The sequence below is a fragment of the Schistocerca piceifrons genome, chromosome 4 (assembly GCF_021461385.2).
Source record: "Schistocerca piceifrons isolate TAMUIC-IGC-003096 chromosome 4, iqSchPice1.1, whole genome shotgun sequence".
Taxonomy (NCBI): domain Eukaryota; kingdom Metazoa; phylum Arthropoda; class Insecta; order Orthoptera; family Acrididae; genus Schistocerca; species Schistocerca piceifrons.
Window position 1 is genome coordinate 618,432,654 of NC_060141.1, and position 20,666 is coordinate 618,453,319.

General features: G+C 39.8%; 1 protein-coding gene across 1 annotated transcript in view; it reads right to left on the bottom strand.

The window, feature by feature from the left end:
- LOC124796062 (transcription termination factor, mitochondrial) overlaps positions 1-20,315 on the bottom strand; it is a 60,656-nt gene extending 40,341 nt beyond the window's left edge. The window contains 3 exon segments of the mRNA XM_047260150.1: positions 1,892-1,988; positions 2,076-2,251; positions 19,791-20,315. Coding sequence (XP_047116106.1) covers positions 1,892-1,988; positions 2,076-2,251; positions 19,791-20,205 — 688 coding nt within the window. The 5' untranslated portion in view covers positions 20,206-20,315.
- Positions 20,316-20,666: the final 351 nt, after the last annotated feature.

The window sequence follows — 20,666 nt, forward strand, 5'->3', positions numbered from 1 at the left end:
GGACATACTTATGGATTCTCAATAACATACTATCATTAACATGTGCAAAAATGACATATTTAATGCTCAAGAATCACATATACATAATGACAAAAACAGAGAGATTTAACTCACAAAAGTGTTCGTTAATGCCATTTAACAAAAGGAAGAAATTAGTTTATCATCTCTCTCTGATACTGATACAATCTCTTACAGCTTTCTGAGTGTCACCTCCAAAATTGTGTACTTTCTGTGAAAGGACAGCATTCAAGTTCTGTGTCTTTTTAGAGACAGACCTAGCACCTCATTTTTTCTAATCCCACATGCAGTCCTCTAGAAGGAAATGCTTCAAGCATATCTTTGCATTGTGAACATTTATTTTGACCATTCATTTGCAGCAAGATACCCACTTGTGCAAACTAATACAATTTTTGTGAGATGATGGTACATAACATCTCGAGTTTAATAGGCAGTGTTGTTATAATGAGCAACGGCATAATTATGCCTGCTCTTATTTATTCCATCAGCCATTCAGTACTGAGTAGAAAGGTAGTAATTGTGACACAAAGCACAGCGCTTCCTGAACACAAAATCAACATTTTTTTGATAGTTCCACTAAAAAGTCACAGATGATTTTCTATTCCATCCTTGTCCAATTCAATCAAAATTTTGTACACATTCCTTTTTTTCCAGGTGTAAATAATTCTGTAATTTGGTTATAATAGAGGGAAACATTCCACGTAGGAAATAAATATCTAAAAACAAAGATGATTTGACTTACCAAATGGAAGTGCTGGCAGGTCGATAGACACACAAACAACCACAAACATACACACAAAATTAAAGCTTTCGCAACAAACTGTTGCCTCATCAGGAAAGAGGGAAGGAGAGGGAAAGACGAAAGGAAGTGGGTTTTAAGGGAGAAGGTAAGGAGTCATTCCAATCCCGGGAGCGGAAAGACTTACCTTAGGGGGAAAAAAGGACGGGTATACACTCGCGCACACACACACACACACACACACACACACACACACACACACACACATATCCATCCACACATCTTAAATGATAAAACAATAAATTAATATGTACACAAATAAATCACTTCTCCAGAGATTATGTTGAAAGGTAAAATTTATCAACACTTTTGTTGAAGGTTTAACCAAACAAAAGAATCATTCTTTTCCACATAAAAAAGATACTCTTCACATTACATTTTTATTTTCTATTTTTATGAATCTTGTGATCTTCAGTGAAAAATTACTCTCATTTCTTATGGAAGCATTATTTACAATGTTCGTTGATACTCTAAGCCAACTACATGCAAAATGAGATGAGAGTAGTTTATTTTCCCCAAACAGTTCAGCATAAACATAGGGAAATCCAGTACAGAATAATGACAATATTACAAAAAGAATAGATTGCTGCTCAACATATAGTGGAGATCTTGAGTCACAGATAGGCACAAAAGAAGAAGAAGAAGAAGAAGAAGAAGAAGAAGACAGTCAAACAAGTAACCCTTTGGCCAGAAAGGCCTTCTTTGGAATTACACACACACACACACACACACACACACACACACCTGCAAAGACAATTCTCACACACACATGACCAGAGTCTGGCCTCGATAACCAGAGACTGTGGTTGTGTGTGTGTGTGTGTGTGTGTGTGAGAGAGAGAGAGAGAGAGAGAGAGAGAGAGAGAGAGAGAGAGTTTTGTCTAATTCTGATGAAGGCCTTTCTGGTTGAAAGCTTACTTGTTTGACAGCCATTATTATTATTATTATTATTATTATTATTATTGTGCCTGTCTGCAACTCAACATTTCTGCTACATGGTGAGTAGCAATCTATCTTTTTCACAATACTGACAGCATAAAAACAGATTAGACAGATAATTTTTTCAGAGCTTACCAAGCATGAGGTCCATTACAGTCTGGAGTTTAACAAATGGCATGGACAGTAAAACATCATGTTTCACTAAGGCCTCACTAATAACAGACGGTGGGCACTGAAAAACAAAACATGTACAGGAAATGAATGGTTACGAAAGAAAAACAGGAATTCAGTTCAACTCAAATTATTATGTCAAATTTACCTGCAGTTTTTCACTCAGATATTTGATGCGGCTTCCTTCAGATAAATGCAAGTCATCCTTCTGAGCATATTCTTTTATTATTCTTAGCTTGTGGAAAGGTATTTTCAAGAGTGGCACAACTTTATTTATGTCTTCATGATATCTCTTCACTATTTGTATGCTGTACTTTAGTTTTCCTGTAGAGAGATTGAAAATCCAGAGGGTTGATTCACAACACAAAATGATTGCAGTAAGGGGGTAGATTAGTCTCCACATCAGTTATTGGAAACTTATAAAGTAACAGAATGTTTAATGTAAATGAATGAAGAACAGATGTGGGTTATTGTTCTCAAATATTTTTCTGTTCAACCTTATTTAGCAGTAAATTGTTGCAAAAATCCAGTAGAAATAGAAAAATTACTAGGCAAAACACAATGTGACATTCATAAAAAAACAAAAATTGTATTTTAGCTGGAATCCAGAGAAAATAAAGAGGCAGTGGTCAAGGGCGTACCAAGGATCTGAACTGGGGGAGGGGGGCAGGTCATACTAGTCTCAGGAAACAAGGACTCGAGACAACATACAGCATTTCTTATTAAATAAAACAGTAAACCAGTGAGAAGCTACTTTTAATAAACATTTTAAATACAAGAATGCACTTGTACAATCCGAGAAAACATGCAGCATTTCTTATTAAATAAAACAGTAAACTAGTGAAAAACTGCGAATTTCTTCTAGGGAGGGGGGGGGGGATAAAAATTAAGCACTAATTAATAAACTGACTGCTATGCAGCCCCCTGGCAATGCCTCATGCAGGACTCATTTTACCCACTGGCAGCCAGGAGCTCTCACAAGAACCGTAGACCTCACCAAGGTACATCAGCTTGCATACCTCCATGAAACTGATAGCCATACCACAGGTGCAACCACATTAGAGAAGTACCTATGGAGAGGCTAGACTAACATGTGGTTCCCAAAGAGAGGCAGTGGTGTTTATAGTAGTAGCAGGGGCACGATTCAGAATAACTGACTGATCTAGTCTTACAATACTAACCACATAGCCTTGCTATGTTGGTGCTGTAAATTACTGAAAGTAAGGGAATCTACAATCATTAAATTCTCTAGCTCTGTTCTACAGCTGAGTAATGATGGCATCCTCTTGGTGAAATATTCTGTAGGTAAAATAGTCCCCTCATTCAGATCTCCAAGTGGAGACCTTTCAGGAGGTTGTTGTCATCAGCAGAAATCACACTTGCACAATATGGTTTGGAGTATGGAATGTTAGACCACATCACTGAGTAGGTAGGTTAGAGAATTTAAAAGTGCAGTTGCTGTGCAGGAAGAATAGGATTTGAATCAGGTGAAGACAGAGTTATACATACAAAACCAAATAGGTGTAATGCAGAAATAGGGCTAATAATGAATAATAAAATAAACATACAAGTAAACTACTAAAAAAAGGCACAGAGAATGTGTAATTGTAACCCAGACAGATATGAAGCAAACACCCACAACAATAGCACAATTTTATATGAAAGTTACCTTAGCAGATGATGAAGAGATTAAAGGGATGTACAATGAGATAAAAGAAATTAATCATATAGTTAAGGGAGATGAAAATTTAATTGTGATGGGGGACTGGAATTTTATATTAGAAAAGGATAGAAAGGAAAAATAGGAGAATACGGACTGAGGGAGAGGAATGAAATGGGAATCCACATGGCAGAATTTTGCACGGACCACAATCTAAGCATTGCTAACCTTGGTTTAAGAATCACAAAAGAGGAGGACAATTTAAGCATTGCCAACACTGGTTTAAGAATCATGAAATATGGTGTATACATGGCACAGACCTGGAGACACCAAAAGTTTTCAAATACATTCCATACTGGTAGGACACAGATTTTGAAAGTAAATCTTAAACTGTAAAATATGTCTAGGGGCAGATGTGAACTCTTACCATAAAGTATTGATTGTGAATTGTAGATTAAAACTGAAGAAATTGCAGAAATGTATGAAATTAAGGAGATGGAGCCTGGATACACTGAAAGAACCATAAAATTAGGCAAAAATTAAATGAAAGACGGGAAAGATATGCAATAGAAGATGGAAGGATGGCTTTGAGAGAAGAAATAGTGAAGGCAGTAGAGGATCATACTTGTGAAAGGAGAAAACATAAAACTGCAAATTGGAATACTGGCACCTTAAAAATTACAGGAAGTGCAAAATGACAAAGCAAGAATGGCTGCATGCGAAATAAAAGGGAGTAGAGGCATGACTATGGGAAAATTAAAGAGACTTTGTACAAAAGAAAAACAACTGTTTGAAAATTAAAAGCTCAGATGACAAGCCTGTACTAGGCAAAGAAGGGAAGATTGAAAGGATGAAGGAGTATATAGAAGGACCATACAAGGGAAATTAACTTGAAGGTGGTATTATAGAAAGGGAAGAGGGTGAAGATGAAGATGAGATGGCAGAGATGATAGTCTGGGAAGAATCTGGCCAAGCACTGAAAGTCAAACAATGCCCATAAAGCCAACGACTATCTCTCAGAATTACTGAGCCCCCTGGAGCTGTTACTGAACTATTCCATCTGGTATGAAAGATATATGAGACAGTGGAACACCTTCAGACTTCAAGAAGAATGCAATAATTCCTATTCCAAAAAAGGAAGGTGCTGTCAGGTGTGAGTATTACCACAACCACAAGTTTAATAACTCATGGTTCCATAATACCGACATAAATTATTTATACATATATAAGGTACAAGATCAGTTCAGGTTTCATAGAAATGCAGGAATACACAAGAGAATATTGACCCAGTGAGTTATCTTAGAAGATAAACTAAGTAATGGCAAACCTATATTTACTGCTTTAATAAATTTAGAGAGCACTTTTGACAATGCTGACTTGAATACTCTCTGACATTCTGAAAGTAGCAGGGATAAAACACAGAGAGCAAAAAGTTATCTATACTTGCACAGAATCAATGGACAACAAAATAACTGTTAATGGCAGAAGTATAGAGGATATATAATTTAGACTATGTGACGAAGCAAGCTGGGATATTTTTACTTCCCCCCTTGTTTTGCCATATGCCTCCTTAAAATTCATTTTTTCACTTTTAACTAATTACCATGAACATATGTGTGTATAATCTGCATTTTCATAAAAGAGAAAAGTTGGCCCTCAGTTTTAAAGAACATAAAACCAGATCTAATTTTGTGCTTAGTTTTATGGATGTAATTGATTTTCTAATTTATTTCAATTATTTTCCTAGTTAATACTATTGTTATAGGGTGAAATCAGTAAATGCTTCATAACTTAAATTCTATTGTTGATGTATAAACAAATATAAATCTGTACTAATTATAAACAACTAATAGTATTCTTAAAGGATCTATATGGCTCTATTCAAAAACTTGTTGGCAAAGCCAGCCCTTAATTAATTCCAAAGTAATTCACAGTTTTGTCAAAAGTATTGTTTGCATAACTATATATGTTAATTTCATGATTTAAACAAATAATTCGGTTTAACCCTTGTAGCAGAAGAAACTGTTAAAAAGAACCAATTTTTTATGTATTCAGTTAATTTAATGAGTTACGTTTTATTGTAATTTCTGTAAATTTAACTTCAAACAATGTGTAGTTTCAGTACCTATTATTGTGAGGATATATAAGGACTCGATTTTTGGTCCCGAGACAGTCAGTCCACGGCCACGTTTCAGGGAAGAAACCCGTGTTGGTTAGAACAACAACAATGCTTCAACTTAACTGTGAAATAAGTGTTACACAATTATGCCGTGTGTTAAAACAATGACAGTGTCTGCTTCACACATACCGTCCTTTTCTTCAAGAACTGTGAACTTTGTGGTTAGGTTTTTACTGCTCATAGATGTACAATAGTAAACTACTGTAGCAGTATGTGGAGGTTTGCCTGCAAACTATTAATGAGGCTTATGGGAAGTTTAAATAATAGTGCACTGGCCATATATAACTGTGTAATATTGGGGGGTTATGAACAATGAAAGTAAACTACTGTGAAACACAACTGTGCAGCTGTCAGCTACATTATTTGAAGTAGTGTTGTACCTCCACACCCCATTTTTCAGCCAGTACCACAACACAGTACCTCAACACCGAGGACAACAAATGGGGAAATAAAAAAGGCAAACCATCACTACTGGAATACCATGAAAAATTTTCTAGGTAAAAAGAAATTTAAATGTTAGAAGCTCTTTTCTGAAATCATTTATGTGGAGTGAAGCCTTTTACAGAAATGAAACGAGAGCAATACACAGTTTAAATAAGAAAAGAATAGAAGATTTTGATATATGGTGCTACTGAATAATGCTGAAGATTAGATGGGTACATCAAATAACTAACGAAAAGGTATGTAAAATAAAGGAAAGGTAACCACTCACTTATAGATGACTCATGTGTGGCACGTATAAACACACAACATAAAACTATTCATACTTGCTTTTGAGCTCTGGCTGTTTCTCTTGTAGAAACACACACCGTCACGCAGCAACCACACAGACACCAGAACACACACACACTCATGGCCACAGTAAGACATACTATCAACTGTTGATAGCAGTTGCCTGGGCAGATGGAGGTGGGGATGGCATAAGGAAGGACACATGAGATGAGGAGGTGGTAGTTGATTAACTATGTTTTCAGTCACTCCTTTTATCTCCCAACCATCCAACCATGGATCCTTGCTCATTCTACCTCCACCAAAATATTCTCGTTTGCCCCAGCAAAATTCCAATCACACATCCTGTTTCTGAAATCTTGTCTGGCATATGGTATCCCACCTAATGGGCCTAGAATTAAAACTGGCATCTCAGGCTGTTGCACATTCTACTCCAAGAGCCTTCACCATTTCCAGTTTCATCAGTCCCTCACCCTCACCACTCTGGTCCTTCAGAATCATACAATCCAAGGTCAAACCATAGTTCACAGACTTTGCTCCTTTTGCAAAACACATTTAGTCTGTGACCTCAACTTTCTGAATGCTATTGTTGAGCTACTCCTGTCTTATGCCCACACTGAATTGTCTATAGCCAAGAAAAAGCTTACTGCACTTATCTAACCTCCCCCCCCCCCCCCCCCCACCACCACCCTCACCCCACAGCCAACCCTTCATAGCTCCTCAACCATGCCTTATTGACATACTTTGGCTTCCACATTCCCAAAAACTTGCTCCACCCTCCATGAAACACACTGCTCCTGAACACCCATCCCATAACACTGTTGTCAACCTTCTTGCCAAAACTCTGACCCCTGAAAAAGACTCAGTACTTTATTAATGCCTCACTTTTAGCCCTAAACCTAAGTTCATCCATGCCAGACTTGTAAAGGACCTTCTTCTCTCCATTCATTCTCTATAGCAAATACATTTCTTCATTGCACACCTTACTGATAACAGTCACCAAAACCCCACACTGGACCTTGTTTAAAACAGTTCCTATCTCCCTCCAACTTTGATCCACCTTCCCTTCCACATAGTTGTCACCTGGTAATCTTTCAGAAATTCCTCACTTCCAACCTGGCCTCACCTTCCTTTCCTAAATCCCTCCCACTCCTATGGAACACACTGCTATCCACAACCTGAAAATCAATCCAGGTCTTATCATCCTTCCCTTAGACAAAGGCTTCACCACAGTAATCATAACTCATAGTGATTATGAGGCTGAGGGTCTCCTTCAACTTTCTGAAACACAAACCATACAACCATGACAGCATCTCAGGAGACCAACATGACCTCCAGAGCTCCTCCAAGACCTTAGGTCCATCCCAAACTTGACACCTGAATCCATCTCCCTCCTCATACCATCAACCCTATGCACTCCTAACTTCTGCCTACTCCCCAAACTCTACAAACCCAACAGTTACTACTAGACTCCTTTTTGGTCACTGTGGATGTGATGTTCCCAAAGAAGACTACCTTTCGCAATATCCTCCTGACATCACCCCAACAACTCTTTCCAAACCCTTCTAGCCAACTACATCATGACCCACAAGTACTTCACTTTCAAAACCCAAATCTATAAACAAACATTTGGTAGAGTCATGGATAGTTGCATGGTCCCATCCTATGCCAACTTATTTATGGATGACCTGGTGAAAACATACATCTCTAGTCAACACCTAAAACTCCTAGTCTGGTTTAGAATCACTGATGACATATCTGTGATCTGGACTCATGGCAAGGACAACCTTTGCTCTTTCCTCCATAACATGAACACCTATTCCCACATTCAGTTCACCTGGTCCTTCTCAACTGAACTAGTCACCTTCCTAGATGTCAATGTCTATCTCTCAGATGACTCCATAAATAAGTCTTTTCATATCAGGCATACCAGTAATCAACAGTACCACCACTCTGACAGCTTTAATCCATTCCATATCAAAAAGTCTCTTCCATATAGCCCCAGCACTGATGGACACCACATCTGCAGTGGAAAGCAGGAGTTGTCGAAATGTTCCGATAACCTTACCAGAGCCTTTATTGACAGACAGTTTCCCATCCGGCTCACACATAAACAGATTTATTGTGCCATCTACTCCTCCGACACCAGTAAACCTGTTAAGCTGGCTCCACACACCACTCCTGTGATCCCTCAGTATCACCCTGTACTTGAAAAGCTCAACCACAACCTCCACCAAGGGTTCAACTACCTCTTTGTGCACTGAAATTAGGGGTGCCCTACTCAAAATCTTACCCACACTTGTATTCCACTGTCTACGCACCAACAGAATATCCTTGTTCATCCCTATTCCAATCCTCCACCCAACAGATCAATCCCTTGTGGTTGACCCTGGTGAGAGATATGACCCGAATACCCATCACCACCACCTAGTGTAGTCCAATTACAGGCATTTCCTGCCTGAAAATGCAGTACCACATGTGAAAGCAGCAATGTTATATATCAGCTATGCTGCAATTACTGTGCAGCATTCTACTGTCTACCAACTGTCTACTCACATTATTTTCCACTGCCAAAGAATGGCAAACTGCAAACTTGACCACCCATTGCCAAACACACTGCACACCACAACAGAAATGAGTTCAATAGCTGATTTACTATGCGGGTCATTTGGATACTCTCTTCCAGTAATAAGTTTCTGTGAACTATGCAGGTGCGAATTGTCTCTCCAGCATATCTTGCACTCTCACAATTCTCCTGGCCTAAACCTCTGTAATTTTTTCTTCTGTCCACAATAATGCTTCCCCATGCAGATCATGTACTGATTTCTCCTACCACCCTTCCTACCCCTCCAAGCAAGCATATATTTTCTTCCCCCCCCCCTCCTCCCCCTTTTCCACCCTTCTACTTTTATGACTTACCTCCCTGCCTGCCTCCTCATCTCCACCTTCCTCTCCTTTCCTCCCTCTTCCTAAATCTTATATGCTCTAGTCTCTGAACTCCTCCCATCTTGTTGCGCAACCACTGTCATTGTGTCACCTAAGAAAAGACCTGTCTCGCACTATCCCACTACACCCTGCTCACTTCATGCATTCTTGCCTAGCCCCTCCCCACCTCCATCTGTCCAAGTAATTGCGGTCTATAACCAACCATCAGTCTTGTTGTGGCCACAGGCATGTGAGTTTCGGAGTCCGTGTAGTTGTGTGCGTGAATGTGTGTGCTTCTACTAGAGAAAGAGCAAGAGCTCAAAAGCTATTACAAACAGGCCCTGTTGTGTATTTCTATATGCCACACATCAGTCAGCTACAGGTGAGTGGGTGCCTTTCCTTTATTTTACATGTTGTTCCATCCAGGAATTTACATTGTTGTTACATAATGAACAGGAAGGTATCAAATTTGAAAAAAATGAAATTTGTGGCACAATTTGACTATGTGATAGGACACATCACAAGGCAGCAAAGAATCATCAGTTTCCTAATGGGAGAAAGAAGTGTGCACCTGTGTGGAGGCTGGGTAGGGGGGAGGAGAGGGAGGGGTGCATTGTAAAGGGAGACCATGGCTTGAATATAGTAAGTAGATTCAAACAGCTGTAGGTTGCAGCAATTAGTCAAAGATGAAGATGCTCACACAGGATGGACAAGCAGTCTTCAGAGTGAAAATCACAAGAAATAAAAGCTTTGGATAGCATGTTTGCAACACAGTCACAATGTTGAATACAATCTGGATGTCATGTGGCTTGTAGGTGCAATCATGGATTGGTGACGTATTATCAGCTGACCCGTGGTTACAGCAGTGGTTTCTGAGTTCTACTTGTTACATATTTCTTACTCTCCTGCACATTAATTTGTATATCTTGATTGAATTAATACAAGTACACAAGAATTCAGATACAACACCTTATTTAAGATTTTTAATTTTGCAAAATGTAATTTGAACCATGTTACTGTTTCCAATAATTCAAAATAAAGTGTCCTCTATATGCACCACAATATTGACTGCTAATTTATGTTTTGTTATGGAAAGTGAGATCTATGTTATGTGACATAAATGGTTTTAATATGGATGAATCCCACACTACAAGTATCTAACGAAAATATAATAGCCATAAACAACTGATTTTGCTGATGGAGAATTACAGAGCGTGTTGGAATAATCATATTTTTATTTCGATAAAGAGTGGCAACAATGACAACACTGTACTGGTATTAGTGATGGTAAGAGGCCTAGTGGTTTCAGTGCAGATGTTAATCAATCTAGAGTCACTGTGGAACTGCTTGATGTCAGCAACATTCGTCTGAAAGATGTTGTGTTTACAGGTAATGGAAAAAATACATATGATTCCTTGTACCCTACAGATTTTCAATATTATCCTTTTACTGTAACTGAAAGCAACAGATATGGTGTACTGTTTTTAGGTAGCAACTATGTAATTTAAAGTGTGTACATAAATTGCTGTAAATAAACAAATCTTGAAGAAATTCATAGATTTTTCGATATTATTATATACATGGAACTGTAGATTTATCCAACAATACACGATTATTGGTGCACAAATTTTCTGTTCAAACATAACTTTTTTTCTGACAATTACCAGCAGACATCACTTTCAGTTACTCCTATGTATTATACATTTTGCAGATGATAATTTGTCTAACAGAAATGATAAACTCATAAGTTCTGAAAATAACAAATATATCCTGAATAAAATTTAGTGCAGAATACAGGGAGTCCCAGGAAGAATGGCCAATATTCAAGGATATGACAGCAATGATCATTCAAAGTAAAAAAGTCTAGTAAACATGGACTCTAAAATGCACACGTTACGAGCTATGAGCACTTCTTTATCTTTGATACTGTTAAACAAATCTCTTCTACTGCAAGCTCTTTGCTTTCCATATTTTGGGAGGGAGTAATATGAACCTACACAAAAAAAGTCCAGTAAACATGGGCTTTAAAGCACATACCTTAAGAGTTATGACCACTTGTTCACCTTCACTACTGTAAGCAGATCTCTTGTACTGAACAAGGTCTCACAGCTCTTAAAGTACGCATTTTTTGAGTCCATGTTTACTCAAAAAGTTTTTTCTTGTTTTGGTCCTTAACCCTCCACAATTCAATATGGAAAGCAAAGAACTATAGCAGTAGAGGAGACTTGTTTCATAGTATTAGAGACAAAGAAGTGCTCAAAGCTCTTAAGGCATGATTTTAAAGCCCATGTTTACTAGATTTCTTTGCTCTGAATGATCATTCCTATCATATCCCTGAATACTGACCACTCCTTCTGAGACATCCATTATACAACAGGAATGTGATGAAACTGTACATGATTACGCAATGAAACGTTTGATATAGATAAAATCCTGGCAACAGAAGACAAGTTTCATTTTTACATTCGTACATTCCAAGCAGAAGCCATAAATACAGTATTAAGATTTTCAAATCACTCGATGTTGTTGGATATACTTTATGCATGGTGACTTATCTGTGCAGCACCTGGCAGAGAGTGTAATTCTGGAGCTTATGAATAATTAATTTAAAGAAGGTCAAACAGTTGTTAGAAGTAGGATATAGCTATTGCTCATCAGTAACCCCCCTCCCGGTGAAATAGCTCCTTGAAGAAAGAGATGACAAATTGGCAGCAGACAATGAAAAATAACAGAAAGGCATCTTCAACCAATTAAAAAAAATACCTGCGCAGTAAATGTATCAATATTTTGTAGGAAACTAACCATCCATGGATAAAATTGGGATGGTGGTATTTATAAAGAGATCAAGTGAATGAGGTAAGTGCGGTATCGGCTTTGTAATAGCGGAATTGTGTCACAGCACTGAGATATGATTTTCACACTATTTTATTAGTAAGGATATATACATAACATGTGTAAGCATTGTGAGTGAACAGAGCATACTAACTCCCACCATCTCAGAGGGCAGCAATTCTCGTTCACGGAGTCAGAGAAGCTACGCCGCCACAGAGGTCTCCCCTCCCCCCAACAGTGCAGAGGAAAAAGGATGTAACGGGGCATCATCTTTCTGAAGTGATGTAGGCAGCTTTATGATGGTGGGTGTGAGGGAAGACTTGTCATAGTCAGCAAGGTGCACCAGGAGGGGGGACAGGGGGGTGGGGGTTGGGGAGGCAGGGTGCAGGCCAAAGTGCGATATTGGTTATGCAACTAATGGGTTGCCACTGCCGGTGTAAGCAGATAAGGAAGTAGTCTCGGTGGCAGCATTTGAAGAGGGAGGCATGTTGACAGCATTGCCCTGTAATGCTGCATCCACAGGAGGCATCGTGGAGCTGGCGGCGTTGTAAGCCATGGGTGGTGATGGTGAGTGTACCGTCTGATGAAAAATGGGAGGTGAGTCCTGCCATGCTAACTTCTGGTGGGGCAGGAGTGGTGTGCAAAAAACTGTGTGTGACAGTGACCTATCCATGTAGGCAGTGGTAATCATGAGGTTGGTATTGTGTAACGTGATGTGATATGCCGTCAGGCAGAAAATTGTGCAGATTCATAGACAATTGGAAATTGACTAACAGATGGATAGGAAGCAGTGGGGTGGGGAGTGTCTGTTGTGACAGGTCCACTTAAGTCCATGCCGATTTAAGCTGGTTCACCGACACTATTGTTTGTTTTACAGAAATTATTATATCAAAAGTGTTTGTATCATGTTTCAACAATCGGTATGGTCCTGCAAATGGTTGGATTTCACTGCATCTGTATGCAACATCACATGAGAACACTTGGCCAGGTCTTTATGAATAAAAATTCGTAGTGGTATGTGATGGGAGGGGATGGCACATGGATGTTTTGTATATGTGTCCACACAAGTGCCACTACATGTGGTAAGTCTTGCTCTATGGGGACCATTTCATGTGCTACGAATTCAGTGGATACACAGAGAGGCTCACCATATAGTACTTCAGTGAGTGATGCATCAAGGTCATCTTTATGTGTCATGTGAGTGCCCAACAGAATCCATGGTAAGGCCTCCATCCATGCTTCTGAGTGGCACATGAGAGTAGCTTTCATTCCCCAATGCCATTGTTTCATGAGGCCACTGGATTGCAAGTGGTAGACGGTTGTGTGAAAGCAGGGCCATCCGTATAGGTGGTATAAGTCACTGAAGAGTTAGCATTCAAACTGCTGACTCTGTTTGAGGTTAAGGAGGCCAGGCAGCCAAATCTGGGACTCCAACTGTTGATGACAGTTTTTGCCACTGTCTCTGCTGATATGTCAAAAATGGGCATGGCCTCCACCCATTGTGCACGTGATCTATCAATAACAGAATGCAATGGTACCCATACGATTTGGGGAGTGACTGTACAATGACAATGTGGATGCGCTGGAACTGCCCCTTTGGAATCAGGAATTTACCAAAGCGGTGCTGTGTGTGGTGGCTGGTTTTTGCCTGCTGGCATGGAATGCAAATCCTGGTCCACATGGCACAATCCTTTTCAATGTTTGGCCAGACAAACCATTAACTGATTAGGCACACAGTAGGGTGCACACCCGGATGTGGAAGGTTATGGAGGTCAAAAATTGTCATGTGATACGTCCATTCAAAATATCACATCAGACTTGGTTGGTCACACTGGGTAGCGTGTGTTGCTGCAATTGGAGTCTGGTGTCTGGTTTGTTAAACAAGCTGTGGAGATCAGCATCTGTGTTTTTGGAGCTTTGATTCTATCAAAGTCCATTTGGGCAGAGGTAGCTGCGATACGAGAAAGGTAGTCCGCCACAATATTACCAGCACCTTTAACGTACGGCACGTCAGTAGTGAACTGTGCTAAGACATCTCTCCTGGATGCAGAATCCGCTGACGGGTTGAGGAATGTGTCTGCCAATGGGTGATGGTCTGTATATATGGTAAGGGGTCTCCCATCAATATCATCTTCAAAATGATGAACTGCTTCATGTATGGCTAGTAGTTCACGTTCAAATGTGAACAATTTTTTTCTGGGTGTCGGTAAGTTTGTGGGAGAAAAGCCTGAGCAGCTGAGTGATTCCACCAATATCTTGCTGTAAAGCAGCCCCGATCATGTGACCTCTAGCATCAGACGTGATAATCAGATATTCGTTGGGAGATGGGAGGGTGAGGGCCATGGCATGTAAGAGGTGTTCTTTCATTTTGTCGAAGGTTGCCTGCATTTGCGGTGTCCAAGCAAGGCATCGTTTACCAGATGTATTTCTGCTGTGGAATGCTTGGGTGAGTGGTACCAAAGTCTCAGTGGTGTGTAGCAGTTGATTCCTGTACAAATTTATGACTCCCAAAAACCTAGGCAGCTCTTGTTAGTTGTTAAGAGGTGGGAGGGGGCATATTTGGTTAATTTTCTAAGGAGCAGAATGCACCTCATATGCATCGATGTGGTGTCCAACAAAGGTCACACAGGACTGCCGAAGTTGGCACTTGTCATCATTTATCAGGGCCCCTTGGGAGGCCAGCTTATCGAGGGTGATACACTCATAGTTGACATGGTCTTGCTCATTTTGTGGAAAAATTATGTCATCTCGACAGGCATAACATAAAGGCAAATTGAACAGTACACTACCAATAAATCTTTGCCACGTCTGTGCCATATTTTTTATTCCGTATAGCATGTACGGGAAATCAGAGAGACCAAATGGCATGATTATCACTGTTTTTAGTATGCCTTCATCTGCCATCAGAATTTGCAGGAAGGCTGTTGTACAATCTACGATGCTGAAAATTTTTGCCCCAGACAAGACATGGGAAAAATCGCGCAATTTCAGAACGGAGTAGTTGTCAATGTTTGTATAGGCATTGATGTAGTGGTAGCTGCCACATAGGTGCCAAGTACCATTCTTTTAGGAACTAGCTTAATTGGGGAAGCCCAAGTACTGTCTGATGGCCCTACTATGGCAGCTTGCAAAAGTTTGTACACTGCGGCATTAGGCACCTTAAGTTTGTGGGGAGCTAGATGGTAGGGGTGGCAACAGACAGTGTGCCGGTATGGTTGTAATGGGGTGGACAGTACCGTCCTGTACGGCACATACTGCGTGGGGTCTAATGGGGAAGCGTGGAGTGAGTCCAGGAAGCAGGAGATGACATGATTCACCATTGTTGTTAATGTCGCACGACACTGCCTTAGGAAAGCACTTCAGTCGGGGGTTGGGATGCTTTATCAGCCTAATAAGTGTCCATAGCAGCAGCACAAGTTGCTAATAAGGCCCGCACTTGCTCTGAGGAGGTTAAGAAGAGTGGCAAACTTCTCGCCGTCACCCATGATGCCACTGGCCGACATGAAACAGTTGCTGAGGGCAAACCGCATCATGGAAGAATCCATGTGGAACAATGGTCGTTTCAGACAGTGTTGGGCAGAATGATGGCTGTCAGTGGTTTGATTGTAAGGCACCATAGTGAGGTGGGCGTGGCACAGCATGGGAGACACAGGAGCATCAGTGCACAAGACAGGCAGGAAATACGGCTCGATGTAGGACGGCACGTGATGAGGTGGGTCCTGTCGCAGCTTGGGTGGTGTCGGTGTCATGTGGCAATGTATGTAGAACTCGTGTGGTTGTTTGAAGAATGGCCGCATGTGTGAGTGAAGTTCCAGAGCTGATGCTGTAGATATGACTTTCCCAATGTCAGATGTCTGAGATGGCAGACAATGCACGTGAGTGTGTGCATGAGGTTCTGGCACCATAAAGAAGGAAGGCATGGTCCATATATTTTCCAGTGGCACTGTCTATATCTCATGGAAATCATGCAGACATGCAGTCATTTGCAGTGTGGCTGACACAGGAGTGGCATCACTGGAACTGGAAGGTAGTGGTACCTGACTTTGCCGAGGCAAGGTCGAGAAAAATGTGTCCTCAGAGTCCATAGTTGGTTTTGGTGCTGGATGTGGGAGTGCTGGACCAGAAGCAAGTCAGTTGTGATGCCCGGCGTGGGATATGACTGATGTCATAGTTCATTTCAAGGAATTCATGTTTAGTCACAACAGTTGGCACAGGATTTGGAAAATCAGAATGAACAGGTACTGAAAGGTGATTTACACATTGATACCGCGGTCTTTTGGCAGGTGGATGACAAAACGGAACGATGGAGCGGTATGGCATGGACAAGTGTTGTTCAACCATAACGGCACTGTGGGAAGTTTCCATATGGTTCAGGTCGTTTCTGTGAGTGTCATAATATTCATGCACAACATTTTGTCCCTTGTGAAAGTCAAAGGCACTAAGATCAATGTTTGTTGCAGAGGCAAGCAGCTATTTTTTACTGTGATTCTCTGGTGCACTTTTGTCTGAAATACCAGGAATAGATTCACTTGGTGTCAAACCTGGAATGTTTATCATGAAGTCATTCAGTAAATTCAACACTTGTTACGGCATGGTTCACTCCTCGGTATTGGTGGCAATGCGAGATAGGTTTGAAGAAGTGGAGAACAATGAAGGCATTGTTGCTATGTCACCTGGGACTGTAGTGCCATCCAAGCCTCGGCAGATATTTAGCAATTTTGCGCACAGGCTGTTTGTGGAATTCACAAGCACTTCTTGAGAGATGATGCTGACATTGCTGAAGAAACAGAGGGGTTGTACCATTTGTAACAGCAGCATTCTCAGTGGCGTAACCAGCATGGAAAACTTTCAAATTAACAGCAAAATCACAGCATGGTGTGGAAATTGTGGGTCACCACTGTGGGAAATGGGGTATGGGCACTGTGATGGTAGAATAGTGACACAGCATTGAGATATGACTTCCACACTATTTATTAGTAAGCACATACACATAACACATGCAAGCATTACAAGTGTAAAGAGATACTAAATCCCACTGCCTCATAGGGCAGCGATCTTCATTTACTGAGTCAGAGATATTACACTGCAGCGTGTAAATGCAAATTTATATCTCACTATACTACATAAGCCGGTCAAGTAAAACATGAAAATAAAAAATTGTGGATAAAGCTTATGAGATATGTTTTCTTTTCTGAACACATACTGCATATTTTTCAAAGAAAGTATTAGACATCAGAATCCTTTTGAGTGGCTCATTAATTGATGTACATATAAAATGACAAGAGTGGCTAAAATCCTGACTCTCAGGAAGTAAAGTACGGTAAACATACTTTGAGTATGACAAATATTGCTAAATACACAACAGAGGAGGTCAAGAAAAATGCAAATTTAAATCCACTGGCATTTTCAGATGTTTTGCCAACCCATGTGTTATGCGGTCCTACATTCAAAAGTAGTAACTGATATCCTTAGAACATCTAAATGTTATGCATAACAACGTACAACTCGGCATGATAGTGGAACACAGTTCAAAGTTTCTATGATTTGGTTTTGTATGCCAAGAAGATAGTCTGAGGTTCAAAATTATGTTGGACAAGTGAGCCTAAAATTTGTAAAAGGTTACTTTTTAAGTAATTACAATTGAAAAAATAAATATATTAACACAAAGAATAAACATGTGAATAGCTGTGTGTATGCCACAAACCCCATGTTGTCACCTTCAAGCATAATTACAATATTTTTAATAACAAATACGGGAATTCACCACACCTCAAACAGCCATCACTACACAGGCTGTGGTTGTGCAGTTTGTAAACTAATCTATTCATGGCATTCAACATCTTGGTTATCAGTACCCTTGGTATAATAATGTCGTGTGACGACGGCCTCCCATCGGGTAGACCGTTTGCCTGGTGCAAGTCTTTCAAGTTGACGCCACTTCGGTGACTTGCTTGTCGATGGGGATGAAATGATGATGATTAGGACAACACAACACCCAGTCCCTGAGCGGAGAAAATCTCCAACCCAGCCAGGAATCGAACCCGGGCCCTTAGGATTGACAATCTGTCGCACTGACCACTCAGCTACCAGGGGCGGACAGTACCCTTGGTGAAAATGAATGTAAGCATTTTGTGAACTGAGCAAATAAGTCTTTCTTAATCAATCAGGTTCCTGTGGCTGTAAACCATTGAAATTTATTGGTAATTTTACGCACAGTGTTATAACATCAATGTTTGAGAAAATGTGATGAGCCTTTTGTATGCATGACCTGCAGGGACAACAAATCCTCAAAGACTCTACTAATGGCAACACTGACCAATTAAGGTAGGCTGAGGTTCAAAATTAAGTTGGACAAGTGAGCCTAAAATATCTAAAAGGTTATTTCTTAAGTCATTACAATTGAAAAAATAAATATATTAACACAAAGAATAAACATGTGAATGACTGTGTGTACGCCACAAACCACATGTTGTCACCTTCAAGCATAATTACAATATTCTTAATAACAAATATTAATCTACTTTGAGAAATTACGATTAGCTGTATAAAAGCTCAAAATCTTTCTCATACGCAAGTGGTTGGTTGACCAATAATATAAACAACAGGAAGGAGCCAATCACTGAATCATTGAAGTCTGCTCCATGACAACATAGGGAGGATTTGTCACCACTTAAAATAGATGGCATATTTGAAGTCAAACTAATACTCTCTCATCAACATACAGACATCATTCAGTTAAAATATGGTGCACTGTTTTTGAGACATTAGATGCATTTAATTCTGCAGCAGGAAGGCACGGGTTGTAGGAAAATGCTCTATACAAAGGCATGCTGACATGAAATCATGTCATCTGCATGACTAGATGGAAGTGTACTATAATTGGGAGATTAAAGTTTATCTTCTTTCATTTCCTGACTCTCTCTCTTTTCCAACTCACCAGTGACACAAACGACCACATGGTGAGATCACATGATGTCAATGATATCTTGCTTGTCCGCAACATCATTATAAAAGATTCCAAAGAGTCTCAGTATTCAAAAGAATAACACTGTTCCATCCTGCTTCTGTACAGCCAGTAGCAACGCTATGTAAACATGTAATGAGTGCAGCTAACAGTGATTTAAGATGCGAAAGACCAATGCGTTAGAAATGCAGTAACGAAACTGTGCACTGAACTGCAATTCAACGATAGTTAAGCACTTATGCATTGTAAACAATGCTATTAACTCAAAATTGTTCCACAGCGAAATTTTTATTGTACAGTTGAGTTTATACAGTAGCCTAATCAATGGCTCTGAAGTGATCACACTTTGATAATAAGAAAAGAAACAAGCCGACTGAACCCGTGTTTAGGATCACGTAGCAAACCATGATAATTATTTGATAAGAGCGTAAGTCCACGTACATTTTCAAACCGTCAAGACCTTTGAAAGATACAGATGTTGAACTGAGAAGTATGCCATCTTCCTGTACCGTACATACATGATTGATTACTACACAAGGTAGAAGAAAATGAGGAAAAAATTACATAACTTTACCTTCCTCAAATGTCAATAGCCAAGGGTTGTTTTGCAAAACAGATTTCTGTAATCCTTGCGCCTGCGCTTTTTCTGCATTATTCTGTATTGCTGCAGGGCTTAGTTTATGTAAATATGGATGGGATTCGTAAATCTTTTCTGCCTCATCCGTGGATATTTCAAATATGTCTTTCAGTTTATTAACACAGAAGATTTTGCGTGATTCATAATTCTTATCCACAACAGAAATGTAATCACTGTTAAATTCCTCATCTGTATCAACATTAAAACTAACATGACATCTTATGTTTCTGACTGATCTTGTCACATCGCCCTTCTTGGAAACGAAAGACCCTAAAAGCCTTTCACTATGAAGACACTGAAAGTCAGCTGTTCTGCTAAGACGTAATAATCTAAACAAGGTATTGCATATCATAGTTTTTCTTGCAAAAATACAGAATCATCTGGCATACTAACACTAACGAGTAACTGCACAATTATATACAAAACAGATGTTAAATGAAAACAATAACAAATCAGAGATGTGTTTCGTGTCCCTTTGACCATAGAGTTTAGACGTCTTCCTTGTACATCGATAAAATGTCGATTGATCGTTAGTGTTGGTCTCTCGACGTCGTCAATGCAAAATTAATATTCGCAACGCCTTCAATTCCATGTATTATTGCTACAAATGCAAATCCTTATGTCACTTCCCATGTTTTGCTACTCGAAACAGATAATGTAAAACAACAAAATCAAAGTGGGGAACTACTAGGTTCGGTGTATCCCATGGCTCGACACTTGGACTACTTTATCACTTCATTCATTACTAGATCTGCGTAGTTTGTCAGTCATGACTGGACGGACTGTGTCAAAATTACACAGAAACAAATAAGT